General features: G+C 39.2%; 2 protein-coding genes across 2 annotated transcripts in view; both read left to right on the forward strand.

Moving 5' to 3' along the window:
• Window positions 1–4186: 4186 nt before the first annotated feature.
• Window positions 4187–6501, forward strand: LOC140326384 (complement C1q and tumor necrosis factor-related protein 9A-like). Its single transcript, XM_072404926.1, has 2 exons — window positions 4187–4703; window positions 5655–6501. Exons 1-2 carry the CDS (start codon window positions 4508–4510, stop codon window positions 6158–6160), a joined length of 702 nt encoding a protein of 233 aa, XP_072261027.1. The 5' UTR covers window positions 4187–4507; the 3' UTR covers window positions 6161–6501.
• A 3305-nt stretch (window positions 6502–9806) lies between these two features.
• Window positions 9807–24811, forward strand: part of MIPEP (mitochondrial intermediate peptidase) — a 53050-nt gene continuing 38045 nt past the window's right edge. Inside the window, exons 1-10 of the mRNA XM_072404913.1 lie at window positions 9807–10015; window positions 12016–12189; window positions 13560–13648; window positions 14684–14770; window positions 14993–15056; window positions 16289–16471; window positions 18531–18687; window positions 19818–19866; window positions 20531–20591; window positions 21513–21565. Coding sequence (XP_072261014.1) covers window positions 9866–10015; window positions 12016–12189; window positions 13560–13648; window positions 14684–14770; window positions 14993–15056; window positions 16289–16471; window positions 18531–18687; window positions 19818–19866; window positions 20531–20591; window positions 21513–21565 — 1067 coding nt within the window. The 5' untranslated portion in view covers window positions 9807–9865. The remainder of the gene's footprint in view (window positions 10016–12015; window positions 12190–13559; window positions 13649–14683; window positions 14771–14992; window positions 15057–16288; window positions 16472–18530; window positions 18688–19817; window positions 19867–20530; window positions 20592–21512; window positions 21566–24811) is intronic.

Raw genomic sequence — 24811 nt, forward strand, 5'->3', positions numbered from 1 at the left:
ACAAGCCTGAAAATAAAAAACTTATGTGTTTTTTGATCCGAAACCTTTCTCAAGACCAGTGACTCAAGGAGTGTAAAAAACTGAGGGTCAGCATTAGAGCCAAGTATTTGGCACTTTTCAGAGATCTGCATTGACAGTCCCTATATTTACTTAATTAAAATGTTTTCTTTGAATGCAAGGGACTAGTCACCCGTAATAACTGCTGTAGCTGAATATTTTCGCTTTGCTGACTTACCATCTCTTGTTCTGCACTGTGTGGAGGTGACCATTTTGGTAGAGGCAGGGTTTTTCTTCCCCTAAGGCTCCAGCAAAAAGAACAGTGAGCAGCACCAAATGTCCTGATACTTTAGGGGCAGCAGTGGTTCTCACACTGTAGATATATGCTATTTTTGAAGAAGAACATCTTTAAAGAACAAAGTAAAATCAATAGCTGTTAAAGCTAAAATAAAATCATCTTTTACTGCAATAAATTACCTTCCAGAAATCCCTCCCTATTGAATATTGGAAGGTTGAACTTCAAGTATTCTCTGGTCTTTGATTACATATAATTTTTTTTTTTTTATAGAGAGAAAAACCTCTAGTGCAGGGGTCAGCATAGCCCACAAATTCATTTTAGTGGTACTCTGAAGCTCAGTATTCAAATGACTACAAAATGATTTGAAAACAGACTGTAAGCATCATGCTAGAACTGGTCCAGTTTACTGTCCTGTTATCAGCGAACATGTGCATCAGTATTGACTTTTTAAAGGCAAACCCCAAATAATAGACCTTTGCCTCCCCCACTACTACAAAAGACAATATTAGTTTTCATCCTAAAAAATAAAAAGGGTTTTCTGTATATTGAAGCCTTCACATCCATTTAATTAAACAATACAGATCCCAAAACGTTTCCAAAATGTTTATTATTTCTATATATGTGTGTGCGTGGGGGTTAGTTTTAATCTTTTCTTTTTAACTAAACTTTTTTGCTATCATTAATGTGCTGATAAGCCCCCTTTGTTCCAGCATGAACGATGATTATTGACTTTTTTCGTCTGTTGTTAGACCCAACAACCGTTGTAGATTACTTCTAAAGGATTTGGCTATAGGGCCTCCATGGTGTGTAGTTACATCTTACAAGTTTGCAGATTTATTCATACATTCCTTCTGTGATGTCTGATAGCAGCACTGTACCAACATAAAATATACTGCTGGTTACTTGATAAAGAGAACCTATAATGGTTTAAAAATATTTACCTATCATTATAAATATATTGAAATGGCAGAACAGCATGAGTGAAGTAGACTCAAAATTTTTAATCATATGAAGAAGTCCAAATGCATGGCAATGGTAGTGTTTAGTTAATAAAAATAATATTTAATAATACTTATTGTGGTACATAATTCATAGGTGATGGTATGTCATGGTTCAGCCTTTGGTCAGGTCAACTATGTGTACAGCTTGTTTGTTCATCTGTTACTCTTTTGTCTCTGGAAACAATCATGGAAGATTATTTGCAATGACAACAATTTAAAATGCAGCCTTATGTGTGCTGACAGCAGACATAGCAAAGTGACTGACTTAGTGCATTGCCTCTTAATCAATCAACAGGCCGGTGGTGTCTTCATTGTAGTGCTTATTATTATTATTATCTCTTAGGCCCCTTTTATGTGGCTTAGCAATAAACTAAGATTTTAGGTATGTCATCTTGTTAATGTTCAAAGTTTCACGCCCTGGATATTTCGTCCGGGAAGTTAAACTGTTCCTTTTTCCAGTAAATATTTCAGTTGATTAATTATTAAGCTGGATTAAATGAAGATCCCAAAATCTATGCTAAACACATCAAGCCAACTGGAATAACACAAGAGCAAACACAATACAGTTTTATAAATATATACATATTTGTTACATTCATACTTGGATGTGAGCTAAGGCTATGTTCAGACTGGCATTGAGGTTGCAGTGCAGTTCCACAGATACACCTCATCACGCTACTGAACCACTTCCTCGGGTGAGAGGTTACACCTGTGGGTGCAGCAACCCAGTGGATAATGATTGGGGATGCAGAGAGTGGTAACAAATGGTGCCTGCTAACAAGCAGCAGTGTGGCCAGCAAAGCAATTGGCAAGGTTTTAGCCACCTTAAGCCACAAAGAAACTTACTGGACCTAGCCTAAATCTTTGTAATGTTCAGTAATTTATTAAGATTACAATTTGCTCACTAAAGTTGTTGCCAACTTTAGAGAGAGTCTACTAAAGGGACTATAATTCAAAATGTTTTTTTTCTCTAGAGCTAGAAGGAGACTGGTTTAAAGTTTAACTCCAGTGCAATAAAAAACTAAAAAGTAAAATGTACTCTAGCACAAATATAAAATGCAACTCTAGCTGTGAAGCTCATCTTTTCCCCAAGGTTGACCCTTTCAGACCAGATATCTACTTTGTCATTCAGCACTGGTATTCTAGGGATAAAGTTGAGTTGAACTTAAAGAGGATTTAGAGCAAAAAAAAAGACATGCATGGAATTTTCAGGTTCTCCCCGTGTTGGCGTGGTTTTCCTCAGGGTACCCAGGTTTCTTTCCACATTCCAAGAAAATGCAGTTAGGTTAATTGGCTTCCCCCAAAAACGGACCTTAGACTGTGTTAATGACATATGACTATGGTAGGAGCATTAGATTGTGAGCCCCTTTAAGGGACAGCTAGTGACATGACTATGGACTTTGTAAAGTGCTGCGTAATATGTCGGCATTATATAAACACTTTGTAATATTAGTAATATTAATGCAATGTCTTATTTATCAAAAAATAAAGCCCTGGCCCCTTTGTTTTAGCTCTACATTGTATGGTACATGTGCCATGTAGCATAGAGCTCTGTTGTGTGTGGCGGTGCCTCATACAGAGCCAACTGGTGGAGACAATGTATCTCCTGCACATGCTCGGAAGATATATATTCATTGTTTATCCAATGGCCAAAGAGGATCACCAGGCTCTTGGAAGACCACCGTGGAGCCAGCGGCATATATGGCGGCTTTCTCTGATGTAAAATGACAGATCCTGGACCTGTCATCACAGCAGGGTGACTGCACACTAGTAATATTGTGCCATAATCGCTAGGTATACTGTGCACACAGATTATGGCAGACGCTCATCACCCACCAAACACCCTGATAACTACATTTGAAGTGGCCACCATTATCGGTTACTCCATAATTAAAGTGAAGGGTGCTTCAGATCACCAAATTTAGTCACCAATTCAGTCATGGAACATTGATCAAAGCATTGGATCACCACTATGTCCTTTTATAAATCTGGTGTTATATGTGGCAATAAAAAGGCAAAGAATTGTTGATCTGTCAGCTCTATACCTTTATGAATGTGCCTTATAAGTCCATCAAGTTTAACCAATAAAAGTATAAATTGAATAACTACATATATATAATCCCAATGATTATCCAGAAGAAGGCATATCAATGCATGGATTGTTTTACACTAATTGTTTAAGGGCAATGGAATAAATATAAAATACATTAACGCTTTTGCGGAAACTGATCATATATATGATTGCATTTCTGTGTGCCTTAGGGTCAATACAAACTGGCCTTCTAGTATTTTTAGTAGTCAAGAACATGCAGCTGGGTTTGACAAGTAAAAGCTGCATTTGACCTGTTTTCTCAGCAACTCAATGCACCTTAACAGTTCATGCTTTGTGCACTGTGTTCAATTTAAATCAATGGGATTTTGTTACTGGACTGCATGACAAATGTCCTTAAAGTAACTCATACTTCTTAGTTTATTGACCCAGATATGGCTAACATTTATAACATAATTAAGAATACCATGAATAAATGGTTCCATAAATGCTAATAATAGTGTGTCATCAACAAGAACTGGATATGCATTATTTCATCTATTGTATAGGTTTATATTACTTTAAACTTGCTGAGCATGTTGAAATGCATTTTTTCTAACCCCACATTTCAAAGATTAACTGTGATTCCAAATTAACAGGGTTTGCTGGTAATATAATATTAACATTAGACAAGTTTTAACATTCATTAAGCAACAGAGAATATAATACGTCACTGGCAGTTAACAGTATAACGGACAACTGAGCAGCCGTAAGTAACAGTTCATTTAGAATATGTCTTTTGGTGTCCATTTTATGTCTCCTTTTTTAGGTGTATGTTAGAAAATGTTACAATTATGCTTTTTAGTATTGGTCATAAAGACAATGCTTGAGGGCCCCTTGATAATCTCTGAATTTTTGTTTAACATTCTATTTTATTTGCACAAAACTAGTTTGCACTAATTTTCACTGATTGTGAGTAGAACAAAAATGAATATGAAAGCACCCTGTTCAAGTTTCCAAAGATCTTAAGCCATGATAAGAAATAATTGTGATTAAATTAAAGTAAACCTTTGCTGAGAGATATACGAGAGCTGTGTAATTAGACATTTGTCTGGAGTGCTAAGTTTTTGTTGATTGGTATTCCTTATATAATAACAATACTATATCTCTTCTTGTTTCCAGATGGGAAGATTTATGTTCCTGATTGTGGTCATTATGGTGTTGATGAATAATACACCAGGAAGATGTCAAACCACCAAAAACAATGAATGTATTGCAGGTGTTCCAGGTATTCCAGGGACACCAGGTACAAATGGCCAACATGGACCTCCTGGCAGAGATGGAAAAGATGGACAGCAAGGGGCAAAAGGTGAACCAGGTAAGAAGTTCTAGAGAGATAATCGGGATCATAAAATTAATTGAGAACAGCAGGGCCCGGTAACATAGAATAACATTTTGCCGCGGCCCGGTATATGTACAGCTTACAGTACTCTGCTATTCTCAGCAGCTCGGCCTCCTGTCGGCACACTAGCTGAGAATAGCAGAGTAGTGTAAAAGAGCCGGTGTGCTGTCAGGTGGCAGAACTGCTGGGAATGGCAGAGAAGTGTAAGCCTTACATACATTGCTCCGCCATTCTCAGCAGCTCCTGTGTAAGCAGTGTGAGGAGAGCTGCCCACACTCCCGCTTTTTGCATTTCCACTGTCACACTGTCCCTAGTTTTAGAGCAGTGTAAGGAGGGCTGCCGGTGCTTTTGCCACCTGTCATTTGCAGCCCCCAATTCACCAGCCACGGACCGGCACCAGTCTGTGGCCTGGGGACCACTGCTCTAGTAGATAGAACAAGGTTCTCTTCAGGTCTCACGCATGGTGCCTCTTTGTATATTGTGGGGACAGTTTTGAGTTTTTTCCTCACGGTACACAAGGGTACAAAACTGCAGTCAAGACATATGATATTGAATAGTGAGGGTAAAGGAGGTATAGTCTATTTCTAGTAAAAGAATTATTCCTGTGCTTTTCAGCATTAAGTGATTGTGAGTCCTTGTATGGCAAACAGGGTAGATTTATTGCAGACCTCCACAGAGGCATATACCTGCCTTTTACTCCTTGTCACTCTAATCTATTGCTACCTGGAGGGAAAGAAAAGCCAAAGGGGGTTTATGAAAAGTGTTTGCCCCATTGTTTTCTAGGTTATGGTATGGAGCTCTTACTGTTGAAGTTTCAGAACCACCCATCTATATATTGCTTTTTGGTGCACTTACCAAGACCATCTTTAAAAAAATACCAAATTATTTCCTGAGGTTAATGTTTTTTGTCTTTTAATCTTCTACCAGGTAAGCCAGGGGAACCAGGTCCGCATGGTCCCCCAGGAAAAATGGGTCCACCAGGACTCACTGGTATGCCAGGTCTTCCTGGTGCACCAGGACCCAAAGGTGAATCTGGATCATTTACCAACAGGAACATTTATGCATTTCATGTAGGACTAACAAAATCTCAACCAAGCTCAGGCAGCCCTATTAAGTTTGAGAAAGTTTTTTATAATGAGAAAAATGTCTACAATGAAGAAAGTGGAAAAGTAATCTCTCCAGTAAATGGTGTATATTATCTAACCTACCACATCACAGTGTATAGTAAAAATGTACATCTTGTACTGAAACATAATGGTCAGAGTGTGCAATACATGTATCACGTGTTTAGCTCAGGCACTGAGCAAGCTTCTGGAGCTTCTATTTTAAACATGAAGAAAGGAGATGAGGCTTGGCTGGAGGTCGTCCAGGAGAGAAATGGTCTGTATGTCGATTCTGATGATGACTCTACATTTTCTGGATTTTTAATTTGAATTACTTACACTCACTTGTATGAGGATTCCACTCTAATAAAATTTGAACAAAAACTCAAAGGAGTGTTTTTGTACTAAACTTTTTCCTTAAAATCTCTGCAGTTTGGGGACCATGATGTGGTCATGATACATTGGCCCAATGCTGGAAAGGATACACTTTCATCAGTGAAGCTGGGTGATCCAGCAAACCTGGTTGCCTGTTCTCTGTACTGACCAGCTGTGTTTGTTGCCATACAATTGTTTCAAATGCCATAAATATAATTCCAACCTTTAAAAAACGATGATTTGTAACACTTTTTTAACACTCATTTGTAATAATAAATACTGCATTTAACCTAAAACCTAATTAATTTTGTCTTTATTTTCGGTTTTTGTGACATGTCTATGTATCAGCAGGATAAAAATAATTGTGCAAAAGCAGATCAATTTATTTCACAACTGACCCCAGCTTAGGAGGCTGCAGTCACTGACCTTACCTTTGTAATTGCTGATTGCTAGGACAAATGCTTATCTGATGGCTCCGGTATCTCAGGATAGGACGGGCACTCGTTCCAGGACAGTTACTCTGAAGGTACTAAAGCCATTGGATCATTATGAAAGAGTGATCTCACTGGGAGGTGTGCAATAGCAACTTCCCTCCCTTCATATTTCAATTAAATCAGCTTTACATTAAGACTAAAACTAGGACAAAACTAGCCCTAGGGCTCACCCTACACTTCAAGGGTTAAATGTTCTTTATTATCTAGGGTAATTCCAAAAATTATTTTTATTTCTTATGGCTCTCACATTTTATGTGACCATACCCCCAAAACATTTTCTCCGCAGCACTTTATTTGTCTGTCACAGGCCCGATGCCATCCTGAACAAGGGGGCATCAGCAACCTACAGCAGCCTTTCTTGACTAATAACATGGGGGAATCCTTTGATATAGGTTTCAGGTCACAGGGAACCCTTTCTATAAATACTACAGTACATTAGTGTGGTGGTCAGTAGGAAGAATGTCACTTACAGATAGCCAAAAAGATCATTGGTGTCAGTGGTAACTGACCTGAGAGTCTCACTGATTAAACAACCTATGGAGGATCCCTGGTTGTAAAATACTAATCTTAGCAAACACTAAAAGTCACATTTAGCTACATAACCTCTCACCCCCACAGGCTTTCTTCCATTCATTCATCACAGGCCTGGCACCATCATGTATTGATGCAGAAACAACAATCCAAGTGCACCCCAAAATCTGGAGCATTGGAGATAAGAGCCTCAGCTGCTGGAGGAAGGCTAGATGAGTAAATGGAATTATTTTGGCAGCACTAAAATGTGTTTGTGGTGGTTGGAGTCCCCCATAGGTGTTGCAGATGCTCCCCAGGTGCAGGGTCTGACTTCTAGGTGCATCTTGCTCAACCTGAAAACCGAGGACATCTAATGGCAGAAAAGGGGTACTACAGGGAGCGAATAAGGCCAGAATTATTTTTAATATTATTAATACCACCTGGGCAGTTAGCCCAAACCTGGTTCGGGGTAAGAAAACTTGCTACAGTCATTTACCCCGAACCAGGTCCGGGGGAGCTAAAAATAGAAACACGCGTTACAGTGCAATCCGATTGTCATACAACATTTAAATTTATTAAATTTTGGACAAATTTCAGTGAGTTATGCCTAAGAATTATAGCCTACAATCTAAAGTGTAACGCTTTTTGCATGGAAGAACCGAAAGAATTAGAACACCCGGCGTCCGTGTATGCGTCCCTCGGCGATTCCTGATTATGTCAGTGCATACGCCCGTCGATGGGGGTCGTAGCGGGAAATTCAAATATTTTGTATTGGTTTCAATACAAAGTCCTGTATCCAATCCAATACAAAATATATTTATGTGGTTTTGTCTATAGGTATGTTGGACTCTGTTTTAAAATTTACCACACTAGGGAGGTGTTTTAGAAAAATTTATTACTATACAGTATACCGAATTATTGCATTTTCAGTATTTTTTATTTATTTATGTATTCTTGTTTAAGCTGATTTTTGTGTTTTTTATTTAATTTTATTATTAAGGTTAATTTTTTTTTTTACATGATTGTGTGTTTCAAACTTTTTTTATATTCATGATATCTACTAGACCCTTGTTCGGACATATTTCTGTAAGTTACAGGTCTACAATTTAAAAAAAAAAATTCATGAAAAACCGCTTTTGGTACAGAAATCCAGACATCAGTGTAACGCCCAGGAGGATAATAAACATGATTTATATAGAGCTAACATATTACGCAGCGCTGTACATTAAATAGGGATTGCAATAGGGGGACAGACTAATACAGGAGGAGAGGACCCTGCCCCGAAGAGCTTACAATCTAGTAGGTGGGGGATTTTACACACAATAGGAGGGGGAATATGGAATGGTGGGAAGTAGTGATGGTTATTATTATTATTATACAGTATTTATATAGCGCCATCATATTACGCAGCGCTGTACAAAGTCCATAGTCGTGTCACTAACTGTCCCTCAAAGGAGCTCACAATCTAATTTCCCTACCATAGTCATATGTGATTAATGTAGTCTAAGGTCAATTGTTAGGGGGAAGCCAGTTAACCTAACTGCATGTTTTTGGGATGTGGGAGGAAACCGGAGTACCCGGAGGAAACCCACACAGACACGGGGAGAACCTGCAAACTCCATGCAGATAATGTCCTAGCTGGGAATTGAACCTGGGACCTAGTGCTGCAAAGGCCAGAGTGCTAACCCCTGAGCCACCGTGCTGCCCGGTTTCAAGACAGAAGAAGCTGGGTAGGCAAGTTTGATAAAATGGGTTTTGAGAGCTCTTTTAAATGAGCAGAAAGTAGGAGCAAGCCGAATAGGACGAGGAAGACCATTCCAGAGAGTTGGAGCAGCTCTAGAAAAGTCTTGTATCCGTGCGTGTGATGAGGTTATGAGTGAGGAAGTCATTAGTAGGTCATTGGAGGAGCGGAGAGAGCGGCTGGGGGAGTATTTTTTGTCAGAAGTAAGTGGGACAATAACTGTGTAGGGATTTGAAGGCAAAGCACAGGAGCTGGAATTTGATTCTAAGGTGAAATGGAAGCCAATGGAGAGAACTACAAAGAGATGCAGCGGAAGAGGAACGGTGGGAAGGATGGACGAGTCTGGCTGCAGCATTCATAATTGATTGTAGAGGAGAGAGTCGGGTTAGTGGAACACCAGAGAGGAGGAGGTTACAGTAGTCCAGACAAGAGATGATAAGAGAATGTACAAGGAGTTTGGGGCTCTCAAAGGACAGGTATTAATTTTCGGAACTTTGTAAAAACCTAAATTATTCTTAGTGGTTTAATTGGCGATTTCCGTAAAACAGTGCAGAAATCATGTTTTATGAATACTTTCCACTATGTTTGAAAGGTCTGGCAGGTAGATGCAGGTACCTCACCTGTACAGGTGTCACCGACCTCTTTTTTAACACTTTTTTAACACTCATTTGTAATAATAAATAAGACGGTCCACAATCTGTGTGTGTCACCAATCCCTTCCACCCAACAAGGACATGTGTATGATGAGGAGCTGTCACCCTGTGCCCCCACGTGTCATCCTTCTTGCAGACATTTGTATTTCCCGCCCTCTCTCGGTGCCAACGGATGGTCACATGATCGCCTGACGTCACCACTCACCCCGGTCACGTGACGTTGGTGCTCCTCTGGCGTCCCAGCCGGGTGTCATCAGGCAGCATGTTGTCCTTGCGGCGGCTCCTCTATCGCCTGTCCCGGCAAGCCCGGGGGGGAAGCAGGCAGCGCTATGTCAGCACCGGATGGGCTCCTGTCGGCGCTGCTTTCAATGTCAAGCAACAGCGGAAGCTGGATGTGTTCGGGAAGAAGACGGTGAGAGGTGGCCCGGGGGTGTGTGAGCACCCAATAATTTTGTCCCCCACAGAGCTGACCTGTTTCCCTGCGTTCCTATGGCACTAACACCCCCCCCCCAATGTTTCCAGGGCACTGACTTGCCCCCCCTCTTACACATTTCCAGGGCACTGACTTACCCCTCCCCCCAGTGTTTCCAGGGCACTGACTTGCTGCCTCCCCTGTGTTTCTAGTGCTCTGCCAAGTTCCCCGCATGGCCCCCCCACATTTCCTATCGCTGCTCGGTATAATATTGGAGGGCACATACCATTAGCGTGCTACCTATGATGCTCTGCATGCACCTACTGTGATCTCTCCTAGACTGACATCACCCAACAAACCTTTTCATATTGTATCCAGGTCAGTACAGAAACCTGCTGACACCAATTTTATGGTACCACCAAATCCTCTAATTTAAACATGCCGATGTATTACACAGTGATCACAACATACACAGCAGTTGATCACTGCCTAATTTGCCAACTCCAGATACCCCAAAATTGCCCCTACTCAGACCCTCCAACTACACAGCCCTGGTTGGCACAGGTTTAGGAGTACACATGCAGAGTGCTGTGATGATATCAGAAAGCTATGTACAGAACCCTACTGCTCCCTCCTATCAGACATGACTGGCCTGCATTGCATAGAGAAATACAGAGCCCCACTGAAGACCTCACCCAGTATAATAGTATAAAAAGTATGGAAAGGTTTTATGTACAAATGTTATCATATTGATGAGATGGGACGAGGGAAGGTAAATTATCCGCAGATTAAACATTCACGTTCAGCAATCCATTCACATAATGGCAATCTGTACCAGACCAACCCCAAAAAATCTGTGAATGTTACACATATTGGTTGGGGTAGTTTGTCACTATACCATGTTTGTGTGCAATAAAACCTCTTATAATAGAAATGTGATCTATTCACATCTGACAAGCAAAGATCAAACTACATTTGTCATACGGCAACACTTCCATCTGGGTGCCAGGGTCCAGCGATACCCCTGGGGTCACATCACCCAGCACTGCTGAGCAATGGGTATGATTTAGGGGAAGGATCACACCTTCCTCTCCATTGCCACCTTGCCAGCTGGGCTGCCAGCGCTGGTGCAAAAATACCATCTGCACATGGGACAGCTGTGGCAGTTGTCAGAATTTCCTGTGGACCCTCTGCAGAGGATTCTTTCCCTATTTCCCTGCACATGCCTTGTTCTGTGCTGTGTCTCTGCATGGAGGCGGCCATTGTTTTGGAAGCAGGGCTTTCCTTCCTCTTGTTAGAGCCTCCAGCATGGAGAACAGTGGGCAGCACAGTGGTGACATTACCACTTTTTATAAGACCAGCAGCCATCAATTTTTTGATCCTACTTCACATGTACAGCTATGAGGCTGTTGTCACAGGAATGTCTAGTCACCTTATCAAAGTGCCATGCTTTTTTTATTTTGAAACAAAAGGTAATATTTTTCAGGGTACTTCTAAGGTATGAGTACCTCTTCTTTTGAGTTCACTTCCATAGAGCAAGATCAGTACATTGTCCTCAGGTTGCATAATGCCCAGATCCCAGAAGGCTGTGGAAAATGCCAGGACCAGCCATTGGAAGGAGAAGAATGGAGAGGACCTAACATGACACTTGACAAGCCAGATGATAATATAAAAAAGTATAAAACAGCAAAGTGTCACGTGCTGGTATTGGTTTCCTTATACAGTAGGGGCTGACTGGAGTTGGCCTCAAACAAGACCTTTCTATATTGCACACTGACACTAGCACCTAGGGGTGAAATGTACCGTATTTTTCGGACCATAAGACGCACTTTTTTCCCCCTAAAGTGGGGGGAAAATCAGGGTGCGTCCGGAGCGTCTAATGGTCCGAAAAATACGGTATATTAGATTAAAATGGAATATTGTTTTTGGAGAGTGTAACTATACTCATTCTGCAATGCCTGCTTTAACTGTTTTTTTATACATGTTTTTATCTTCCGCAGGGCCTGTTTGGAGTTCCTGAGTTAAGTTCTCCAGAAGGATTCCAGATTGTTCAAGATAATGCCCTGAGAAAGTCGCAGTCCCTAGTGGAGAGGGTGTGCTCTGCTCCTCCAAGTGCTGAGACAGTGAAAATGTTTGACCAGCTGAGTGATGAGCTATGTAAAGTTGCAGATCTGGTGAGAGTAAAAGCATGCATCCATCGTCTGTGCTACCTGTATGAATGAAGGCGTTCCTACTGCTAAATAGGACAGAACCCAAATGAATGAGAAAGGACTGGAATCTAAAATGCACTGACAATTTGACACAATCATTTACAATTAAACAAACTTTTCAAGGAAAAAATAATTGATAAAGCAAATAGACGCAGCCAATAGTCTTGTGTGTGTTCTCGTGTGCTCAGGTTTTATAAGATGACAAAGCAGTTGAGGCTAAAATTTCTAGCAGGAAGACTTTTTAACAGTAAATTTGCTTCTATTTGTTCACTTAGCTGCTCATATGCATGCAATATATATTCTTAGCATGCCACAGGGGCCAGAACAAAGTTACCCCTACACACTTTTATGCAGTGACTTCACCTCTAACTGGGCAATTAATATGGCCAGAGACTCTAGACCTGAGAGAAGATGACAGCAGTGGTGCTTTGGGCACTTTGTATTTCTCAGGACTTTAACTGCATGCATGTGTTCTCCCTCTTTGATATTTTATTTTGGATACTTTAAGGAAAATCTATGTAAACATTATGGGGGCTGTTTATGAAGCAGTGAATCAGATATTTACTGAAACATTCCCTAATGAGAATCAATTGCTGCTATTGAAACAAATGGGCCTGTATAATTCTCCACTAGAGAGTTTCAGTGAATGTAAGATTCACTGATTTATAAATATACAGTATTCTCCCCAGCCCTTTTTACCTGGGTGTACCACCCGGCACTTTTCTGTAACCCCCCCGGCTGTTTTTGGGGTGGTTACTGAAGAGTTTGGTTACAATACAAGGGCTGCAACCCACCAACACTTTCTTCCCTCCCGGCTTAAAAAAAATGCCTGGGATGAACACTGAAACCCCTTTGTGTTTCAGAGCAGAATAAAATAATAAAGTAAAGCACATTTTCCCTATACTTTGAGATTTCTCTCAACTTTTGAAATGTAACAATGAAACAAAATACTTGGTATGGTATATTTACCAAACCAAAAAAGAGCGGATAAAAGAAGTTCATTATTAGAATTTTGACACTATTGGATATTAGCCTGGCATTATGTTTGTGTATATTTGTAGTATGGCAGTACTGACCTTACGCTGTAAGCGCATAAGAGGATAAAATAAATGTGAATGGTACTCTCTGCAGAGCATTATGGAAATGTCCGTGCTCCACATGTGCAGGTAGGACTTCAGTTGGCTTTAAAGGTCACAAGGTTTTATGTGTAACATTTCTTGCCCCTGTATTGTGTAGAGTATAGGTGAGATGTGTATTGTATACCACATATTTGTTTTAATTCTATACTATTGGTAGTTGGTTTTGAAGCTAATAAGATGTTCTGATCTCTGCAGGCTGACTTTGTGAAGGCCGCTCACCCTGACTCTTCATTTAGAGATGCCGCTGAGGAAGCTTGCAGGAACATAGGTACCATGGTGGAGAAGTATGTCACCCATATCTCAGCTATGTTTCTTGGAAGTTGCTGAGAATGTCTTAAGCTGCTGCAAATAGAAAATACAGTTTTCAACACACACTGAGATTTATTAATCCCAGCTTGTAAATGAAATTTAGAAAGTTTTGCAAAGCATTTAAAGCTTGTTAGGGGATCACTTAATAAAGGACTTAATGGGAACTTTAAAGCAGCTACATTGCTAAAAGAACACTGCCAATAAATGTTTTCTTTGTAAATAAATAAATACTTACCTCTCCTGCCACTGTGTTGTTTTAACACTTTTCATAATTTAAGGCTTCTAGTGTTAGATTCCAGCCTCCGCTGTCCTCTGTGGTTCCACCCACAGACCCTTATGTCAATACTGTATCCTGTTGGGGTCGGCAGGAGAAATGCCCAATGGTGAATTGGGAATCTGACATTCCTAGAAGTGTCAGTTTGTAAGAAGTTTTTAGGCAGGACAGGTAGATGTTTACTTTCTTTGTTATAATCCTGGAAAGATTCCTTTTAAAACATTTTGTTATTTATTTTACATACTTCTTTTCAGCCAGCAGATTGAGCTTTAAATTCCTAAATGTTTTCCAGGCTCTCACTTTGCTATAAGGCCCTGTGATAAAACTGTTGATTTACCTCTTAAACTCGCAGAATTAATGGATCTGATATTATAAAGCCCCCCAAGGCTGGAGAGGATACATTTTCATCAGTGAAGCTGGGTGATCCAGCAAACCTGGTATGGATCTGGTCCAGGATTCAAAACATTACCTAGCAAAAAGCAAATGATTTTGAAGAAATCCTCTCCAGGTTTGCTGGATCATGATGAAAGTGTATCCTCCCCTGCCTTGAGAGCTTTATTAAATCAGGCCCAATGAATCCAAGGGACAATAGTAGTCTCTACTTCCTTACCTTTTTAATGCTCCATTATGTTGTGGAAAGCACTAGACACCATTACTTTGTGGTATCATTGTTACCAAGAAAGTGTCATAATGTTTTGCAAAGTTGTGTTTTTTAATTTATTATTTTTTGTAAAAGGTTGAACACCAATGTAGAGTTATGTCAAAGTTTGAGGGATCTTCTGCAAAACAAATCCGCAATGGAATCCTTGGATCCTGAGACCAGGTATTGTGTGTGTGTGTGTGTGTGTGTGTGTGTGTGTGTGTGTGTGTGTAATGTCACTCTATACGGCAACCCAAAGGCTTTGTCGTTTTTTAGAAGTCACAGTGAGTTTGTACAGTGTGTTAAATATCTCTTTGCTGAAGAAAGTAAATTTAGTGATGAAGATTGAAGATATTTGCTGTTTTTAATCATTGTTCCCTCTTTTTTTTTTTCTGTGTTTTTAAGGCGGGTGGCTGAATTGTTTCTATTTGATTTTGAAATCAGTGGAATTCATTTGGATCAGGTGAAGGTAAGCAGTTTTTTTCACTGCACACTACAAGTTTCTCACAATGTTTCTCACTCATGCGACATCCAACATCATCTAGCCCTTTCCGCCCCAGCCTGACTGCTTCCTGTCTTTTAATCATGGGGACTTAGTGTCATATGTGTGTCAACAGTGGTCTGCATGCATATATTAGTGTCAACAGTGGTCTGCATGCAAATAAAGCTATCCAAGGAGCTAACTCCTCCAGACTAACATTCACCCATTAAAACATTTTGATATTTTTCTTCTCTAAAGTCAGCTTATTGTTTGCACCAGGTTTGAGAGCTCTGGAGAAAAATACAGAGGCAGGGTGTTGTTAAGATTTCTCTAATCTTTGTGCCAGTGGCATAACTATGGGCATCAGGTCAATGATGATTTGTCACATGTATGCTAGCTGCAGGCAGACATAGGAATGGACAGAAGCTAAATCTAATATAAAAATAAACATATGCAGGGTATGGACAATCTTTGGTAACCCCCCTCCTCTTTATCAGTCATGCTTATTCCTGTGCTTACTGTAAGTGATGCTATCCTATCACCCATACTGCCCGTGGTGTCAGTCTGGCTGCATCCCACATCTGTCTATTTTGTTCAGCCTGTACTTGGGGAACACCACACTGAAACTCTGACCTTCCCTGCCAGCTGTTACCACTCCTTTGTTGTACAAGGAGCTCTGCCACTTCTGTCTTCCACGCTGCACTTTGCCTGCAGCTTGCTGAGTGAAGAGCCCAGCCTGTTGTAGGGATTTCTGAAATCCCTCTTATGTACCTGGAATGCTTCTAAGATCTTTTCCCCCCCTGCTAGAGAGGTCTTGGTGATGATACTGGAAAAAAACTGCTCCTTCAGCAGATGGCTCGAGCAATTGCTGCTGCCTTTCCCTTTGGAAGCTGCAGAAGCCCCCCGGGGCTCTGGGAATTCATAATATAAGCAAATTATGCTTTAGGAAATTACATAGCTTGTGTGCTCCACCCATACATTCTATGTTACTATTTAACAAAGGGCAGTAGATCTATGTTTTAATACCTCAGGGTATAACTTATATAAAGCTGATAAACACATGCAAACAAAAAAGAAAAAAAAAAGAATGTTTTACATTGCCAAAAAGAGTCCTGATTCTTCTCAGCCAATTTTGTAATTCTGTTAGCATGAAAGAATATACTAGGTCCATGTTTTTGTTATTGTATAATTTAATACCATATTATATTATTTCACTGCAGCGTCAAAAGGCCGTCAACCTAAATGTTGTCATTGCAGACCTGAGTAGTGACTTCCTAATGGGATCCAACTTACCCAACAGGATTGAGATGAATGCTTTACCTGATCACATTCGCTCTCACTTTTCCCGGGATGGGAAGTACATACAAATCAATGGCCTATATGCAGATTCTCCCAATGATCTGGTAAGTAGTGAATAAATATTTATTTCACAAGTTTAGAATAAGATTTTTTTTTAGACCTATAGAAAAAGATCAGGTTGGCATCCACCATTTACATGCAGATTGCATACAGGAACATCTGCTGGGTACAGATTTAAATCAATAATGTGGAATCCCATGAAAATGTACAGGCAGCTCTGTTCAGCACTAATATTTCATCCTCGATTAAAGGGTAAGCTAGGCATTCACTGCTCAATGTTTTACATTGATAAAGTGAAAATGTTCAATAGGTTGACAAACACTTGTAATTGCGGTCATATTTAAAATCAGTTTTCGGCCAATAATGTAAAAATTGGTCAAATTAAGATAAACTTTTGGGGGTGTTAAAAGTTCTCCTTAATAGCTACAAAGGAATTACATTTACTTTGTGTTCACAAATGCTTTGTAATATAGTGGTGGTTTCATCGCTGTGTTACACATAGCTGGTGCAGAGAGCAGAGCTGTGGGAAGCTCTCACACTATGGGTTTCCTATGGAAAACAACAGGTGGGGGTCAGTTATGAGACCATTCACCCTTCACAAGGTGAAAAAACAGCAGTGACTGCTCCTTATTACAGGATGCTGCTACACAGAGGCAAAGTTTCAAACTACATTACTCCATAGCAAATTAAATAATAAAACAAACATGGGGTTTTTTTGCGGGTAAAGTATTGTAATTTCGATAGCTTCTCAAAATACAATACAGTTATAGGCAAAACAATATTATATGATATTTTTGTATTGCCTATAACTGTATTGTATTTTGAGAAGCTATCAATAATACAATACTTTACCTGCTATAAAACCCCTCAGTTTGTTCTATTATTAAATTTGCTCTAATCCCGGGGTGGCATTCACCCCAATAGGGTAATTGATTACTCACATTTTTTACTCCTAAAGGGACTGAAACCACAACACCCCTATATTTTTGCTTTACTCCATAGATAAGAAAAAAAAATATTTACACATCAAGATTCAAGTTATAATACCAACACTTCTTGCATTTGGACAATATTTGCTTATCGTAAAATTTAATTTTAAGGATTTTCTAGTGTAATGTATTTTGTATGAATGATATTGTGAACAAGCTTGCAGCTGGTGATTATTAAGGGAATATTTTATTACTTATCGTTATCCTAACCCTCCTAGGAAGAAGAAGCCAGCCAACGCATTGAAGCTATGCAGTATTGTCCATGTATTTTGGAGGAATTCCTCTTATTTATTTCATGTTATCAATAAATTGCAGATTTTACATGTGGTGTCAGCCTGTGTAACGCCAGGTTGTTCTTGTTCAGCTTGATTTTGTTCTTGCAGGGCTACAGTATAACATCAGTTTACTTTCTGTTATTTTATTTTAAGGTAATGTTTACTTCTCTGCTTATAGCAGCACCTATGTATATTTCCTGCTACTATTATATATAATAAGATTATATTATTTTGTATATCCATTTACACGCTACAGAAAGTTGGATCGTCCACAGAGAAATCTAGTGCTTTGTGGATTCCAACATGTTTCCCCTGCTGTAATGTATATCCAAAGCTGTGCACTTGCTGGTCACAAGGTAGTATTCCTTTAAGGCAGTTGATGTCTAAAAGGATCATGCTAGAACAAACAAATGCATATGGTGATGCATTTCTGGTGCAATCTTTATCAAAAGGATTGAGGGGCGTCCAAAGTTGATACCTGGCCTAGAGCTTAATTCTTCTGTCTGGTACAACATTTAATTTTTCGGCAATTTATTTCCCAAAATTGTTCTGCTTTTGTGTTTAATTTAAAGTTGTGGGATGATTCCTTGGTTTTGTTTAATTTAAGAATCCTAACGCTGTTTGGATGTTTCTTTTTAAACAATGGGGACAGCAGGGGGCACTCTTGTCATTTTCATCATTTGTTAAGTACCAAATCGGGCGTGATGATGGCTTCTCCTTGTTAGACAGAAGTAATTAGAGCTTCTGCTTACAACTCAATTCTATCATTGCTAACTAAAAGTAACTCTGCTTTGTAAAAAAAAATTTCTAATTAATAATGTATATATGCTTTTTTTAAGGTACGTGAAGCAGCATACAAGATTTTTCTATACCCAAATGGCAGGCAATTGTCATGTTTAGAGGAATTACTCAGTAGTAGGAATGAATTGGCCCAGCTTGTCGGCTATCCAACCTTTGCACACAGAGCACTGCTGGGGACTATAGCTAAAACTCCAGGTAAATTGTGAAGACAAAATGACACCAGGAAAGAATATGGCATTCAAAGTTGTACAGTTTATTAACCATTTCCTCTCATCTGAACTAGCATTAAGACTTTGACTGACATAATCTGTGGACATCTGATTTCTGATTGGTTGATTTGGTTCCCTGCAGTTGTACCCCAGCTATTGTTATCCAACTGGTTGTTTGTAAAGCATGTCCCTTTTAACCAGATAAAAACCATTCTGCTTAAGTGCATAGGAATATTTAGAGGGTTAGTCCATCTGATTTATTTTATTGAGCTTTTTTGAGTTTGAAAAGTAAATGTTTAAATGAATATGGTGGGACTCTGTTCACTTTTAAACAGGTTTTTCAAGCAATTTTTTTGTGTGTGTGTGTTTTACTGAACACAGCTTCACTCCATTTACTAAGCTACTGCTTTCTTTCCAAACCCCTCCTGTCCTTTTCTCATCTGTCTTAGTGGCTGTAAAGGAGGGATGTTGCAGTTTTCAGGTCTATATCACATCTTTACTGTGATGGGTTACATTTATATTAGAGAGTGCAGCATAGAGAACTAAACACATACATTAAATAGCAAATGGTTGAGGCAGAAACTATGACTGTGGCATTGTGCTGCTGCATTCCTAATTCCTAAGAAAATTGAAACTGCTATTTTTCAGGAATAATTGAAAACAGGTTACTGCTTTAGGCAAAAGTTATCTTAATAGGATAGTAAACCTTTCTTTTAGTTTAAATCCATAAAGTATAACAATTCTTAGTCAAACTGACATTACAATTTATCATCGATTTATCTTTCTTCAAACCCCCAATCAGATTGTCATAAACAGCAATAATATCTCATCCGGAGTCAACAGCCATAGCATTTTATTTTAGTATCCAGGAAAGAAAACGTGCTTTCAACAGTTTCTGTAAACATGATATAAACATTGACTTAGAATGTTTGTCTTTTACAATCATTCTACAATACAAATTTTATACAGAAAATGCCCAGTGTGGACTAATGATAAAATGTAACCCGTGTGTGTACTTATGAGAAATGCATCATTGCATTGTAAAATGTATGGCATGTATGATCTGCTAACCATTGTAAACATTACTCTAACTTTTCTTTTTCATGTTCTTGACAGAGACCGTGATGCTGTTTCTGGAAAAGTTATCTAGCAAATTACACCAGCGGTAAGTGATGTTGTAGTAGAAATGGAAATACAAGCATGGGTTGCTCAGTTAATTTCGGTAAGGATAAGTAATGGAGTTACTTATCTGTCGGAGAATGTGATTTTTTTTTTTCATACTCTGTACAGTATCACTATGTTCCATGAGATACTCGGATGTCACATGTTAGGTTAGTGCAATGTGGAAAGCATATGTTTTGCAAAATGACAGTGGTGACACTATTTTCCTAGACTGCATGGATCATTTTTAAATTTGTTGCTTTCTATAGTGTTCACAGATCTACTTTTTCATGACAAGTTAAACTTTTTTATATCAGCCCTAGCATAGTTCTCCCCAAAGGGTTTTAGCCGGTTGCTCCGCCCAGCTGATTTGAATACCCCGCCCAGCTCTCGGCAGCTCTCATCCTCGGATGCACAGATCTCAGTGAGGCTGCTCTGTGTCATCCAATCAGAGGATTGCTGCCGATGAGAGGTGAGCACACAGTTCAGCCTTCATGTGAAGGAGACACAGGCAGCCCCGCCCCCATCTCATAGCACGAGCTCTGCCTGTGACATGTATCCACCTCTAGCTCTGCATGCCGTTCTGCATCCTCATAGCATTTCTAACAACCAAGAAGTAGTATGTATTTGTCCCTAATTTAATAACCAAACAATTGTATATTTTTCAGTACCTTGAAAGATTTTGACATGATGACAGAAATGAAATCAAAGCTGAATCCTATGAACCCGGTAAGAAAGAGATGTGTTAGTTGAAATTATTTCAGGATGCTCCCTTCATACATAATTCAGTTACATAAATTCATAATCCTAATTAGAAACTAGTGAAAAGTAAAGAGCGGACATGACCCTTACCAACCCTGCGGATTACAGCTGTCATGTTTCTGCTGCAGGTTAGATAGGTAAATCACAACCCCTGGCGAGCAGCCTAATACACAGTTATATTTTTGGAAACTATTACTATAATAAAGAAAAGGCTTTGCAAAGAGGGACAAAAAGGATAGGCAATGTTTTGTAGTGCAGTAAAAGAGAACATTTTACAGCACAGTTTGGGATTTTAGGAGGAAAATTTTCAAATTTAACTGGACGGTAGGAGCTCACTAAACTCATGACAGGGCCCCAAGTTTTCTGTTTTAATAAACCATGGAAACGTGCATGCATGCAACACAGAGATTTAGTGCAAATGTCTCAAATTGTCCCATTTATATTTGGACAAGGCTTTAGCATAAGTGGCCGAAAGTGAATTAAAATCCTTGTTACATTTATAGTATTTTTTTAGTTTCATGCTAGATGAATAAATATTTTAAATTCTACAAACAAAAGACATAAATGTATGCAAGTGTCCCATCACTCTACGAAGAACTTCAGTGAGTTTAAAAGTCAGAAAGTGCTAGGACACAAAATATAAATAGTACATGCTGCACAAATGTAGAAACATGTATGAATGTTTCTAATGGTTTGGAGAAAAGAATGGTTTACTGTTGTATAACCGTCATTTGTTTGTTGATTTGTGCGCACAGCATATAGAGAACTCTTTACCTGTTCAAGCCCATTAGGTGTATTTATCTTGTGTATGATTGATTTACTTTTCTGGAATTGTTTTCTTGTGATTGACTTAAACACATTTTTTTCATTTTTTTTTTTTTTTTTAAGGAACTGATGCCATGGGATCCTCCTTATTATGGTGGTGTTCTCCGTGCTGAGAGGTAAAGTATACAGTTTAAATGAACTGGTAAAAATAGAATTACTTCCCAGTCCATCCACTCTTAACCTATTCTGGTAAAAGCGACACCTAAGTGCTAAAAAGGGGGGTTTGTCTGCTATATGACATGATTATTATTTGTCTTTATGTTTGTAATAACTGAAAACTAAGCAAGAAGCAAATAAATTACATTTTGGGGAAATTATGTACATGCATTGTTGTTGGTCCAAATGGCTAATTATCTCATTCTTTATATTGAGTGTAGTGCTAGGCTACAGGCAAAAAGGCCACCTATTTCCTAGGGTCTGGAAAGACAGAGTGTTTTTTTGTTTTGTTGTTTTATCATAGCACCTGATCCTTCTGTATTTTCCCCCTGGTTGGTTACTACCCAGCAGTAGAGTACTGGAGTCAAAAAACAGGATTCAGGGTCAAATGGAAGTAGAGAACAAGATGATGATAGAATGTCATACAAAAAGGAGGCAAAAAAACAAGATGTGAGTAGGAAAGTATGTGTGTTAAATGGAATATAAAGGGCAGAGAACAGGAAAGTTTAAAGCACTGAATGGACCTACGTTAAAGACCCAAAACAAGCAAAAAAACTTGGAACACACAGAAAAGCTGACCACAGAAACCAAGGGTTCACAATAGAGAGCACTGCTGGTATGGTTTGAATAATACTCTACTCTACAAAAAATAAGCTTGGGCATAAAAAAGAGACAATATTAGGACAGTGAATGAAACCACACCTGGGAAGTAATGTGTCAATAAATGTGTAGGTAATAATATTGTAGTAGAATACAATATACATTATTCTAAGTGTTGTCAAGCAACATCATTTCCTGTACTGAAGGTTTGACAGCAGATGGCACTAGCATATTACAAAAACACAAAATAGAGGAAATGTGATAGTAACAGGCAAAAGAAAAATGTTCAAATTGGTGTCCTTGCTGTGTTTTGTAACATAGTTCCCCATTTTAAATACCTAAGGCCAGCTGTCTATCATCTCAAGACAAGTTTACCAGATGGTCATTTAATCTGTTGTCTTTCTCTAAGGTACACATATTTAAGTGACTATGCCAATAACAGAACTTCATGCAAATTGTAGCATGGATTCTTGGTGATTTCTGCAATGCTTTTGGCTTCTGTAGAGTGAGATACAATGAAGTTCTAAAAACAGGGAACAAGAGGAGGATAGGATAGACCAGTGGTCGCCAACCTTTTCGGTCCCACGGACCGCTAAAATTACCATTCACAGTCCGCCCACTTCCATGAGCCAGGGATTTGTATGGGGGACATGGTCCGCAGCTCTGGCCGCAGACCTCCAAAATTTTCTCGCAGACCACTGGTTGGCGACCGCTAGGATGGAGTACTAAAGGTGGAGAACAGGAAGAGGATAGGATGGAGTACTAAAGGCAGAGAACAGGAATAGGATGGGATGGAGTACTAAAGGCAGAGAACAGGAATAGGATGGGATGGAGTACTAAAGGCAGAACTAAAGGCAGAGAACAGGAATAGGATGGGATGGAGTACTAAAGGCAGAGAACAGGAATAGGATGGGATGGAGTACTAAAGGCAGAGAACAGGAAGAGGATAGGATGTAGTATTAAAAGCAGAGAACAGGAAGAGGATGGGATGGAGTACTAAAAGCAGAGAACAGGAAGAGGATGGGATGGAGTACTACAAGAAGAAAACAGGAGGAGGATAGGATGGATCACTAAAGACAGGAAACAGCAGAAGGATAGGATGGATTGCCAAAGGCAGAGAACAGAAGGAGGGATAGGATGGATTGCCAAAGGCAGAGAACAGAAGGAGGGATAGGATGGAATATTGGAGGCAAAGAATAAGTTGGGAGTAGGTCAGTAAGTTAAAGCAATGCACAAGGGTTAAATGAAATGACAGTGAATTTTCCAAATAAAAAGATGCAGGGCCAATAAAGAACCCACAAAGAGTTTTGCAAAAGAAATAAAAGGGCCACACAGAAAAATAAAGAACAATTCTGGCATTTGCTGATTATTTCTCTTATCTACAAAAAGGATGCAAATGACAAAAATACTTAAGCAAGTATTGGATTTTTTTATGTGTTCTGCTACAAAGAGAAAATCAGATAGCGCCGAAAAATATAAGGAAACATAACGAGAGAGTGAAAGAAACCACCTGAGAAGTAATGTGTCAATTAATAAGAAGAAGAATGCACATCTTGACAAACTAAACCTGTTTCATCTTCTTTGTGGATACTTTTTCCCACCTTCCCCCACCTCCAATCATCTTAATCTGAAACCTGAGGCAGAAAAAGGAACCTATAATGAGCAAATGATGCAAAAAGAAGTTATACAACCCCACTGATTCTCCACATGTCATTTTCAGTAACTATTCTAGCTTCAAGCCTCTAATCCTGTAACTGCATGTTTAACCTTTGGAGGCAGACAGGTAAAGCCAGTACAATCACAGTGTTATAGAAAAGTTACAATGATTGTTTGGCTTCAGGAACACAGACAAGAGCTGTGAAAATTAGTTTATGGCAGGCAGTGAATGCAGCATACTACTCTGACTAATGGATCGTTTGTTTTTTGTAGGCAGTGGGAAAATAATGTCTTTTGATATTAGTCTCTTGTAGAGGTGGCCATGTTCACCATGGCTGCATCAGATACTTTCCCAAGTGGTTATTCTGGTTGCTACCAGCATCGAAAAAAATATTTTTTCGGTTTTTGAATTTTGCATGTGTTTGCACACAGAATTTATGCAATCTTTTACAGATTTACAAACGGCCATTGTACTTAGCAAGCAAAATATTTTGTTGTTACCAGTTTTCTTACTGGTGTTGCATTTATCTAGAACTTGTTTCTTTTAACTATGTCTGTTTTTGCTTTGTACGCATTATGTTTTTGGTAGTTCTAGATAACAGTATCCTTCTTTTTAGAGTGTCTATGCATTGGCATCAAGAACAGATGTGTGTTGCAGGCACTTCCCAGCATCTGAGAATCATTCCCATTTTTTCCACGCAGAAGCTGGCAGGAATTGATGCCAGAAACTAGTTATTGTTAGTATTTCTAATGATCATTTTACCAGTCATGACAGGCTTGGCATTGAGAATTTGAAAACAAATGAGCAAGGAAGATCTTTCAGCTAAAAATAGTGTGCTTCTGTTCTGTTTCTACATATGATTTTAAGCATGGGATACTTGGATCACTTCTGACTTTTAGCCAAGAATTGGACCAGACTCTGTGTACCCTGTGTGTGGATTAAAACCTGT

Source organism: Pyxicephalus adspersus, chromosome 1, assembly GCF_032062135.1.
Source record: "Pyxicephalus adspersus chromosome 1, UCB_Pads_2.0, whole genome shotgun sequence".
Taxonomy (NCBI): domain Eukaryota; kingdom Metazoa; phylum Chordata; class Amphibia; order Anura; family Pyxicephalidae; genus Pyxicephalus; species Pyxicephalus adspersus.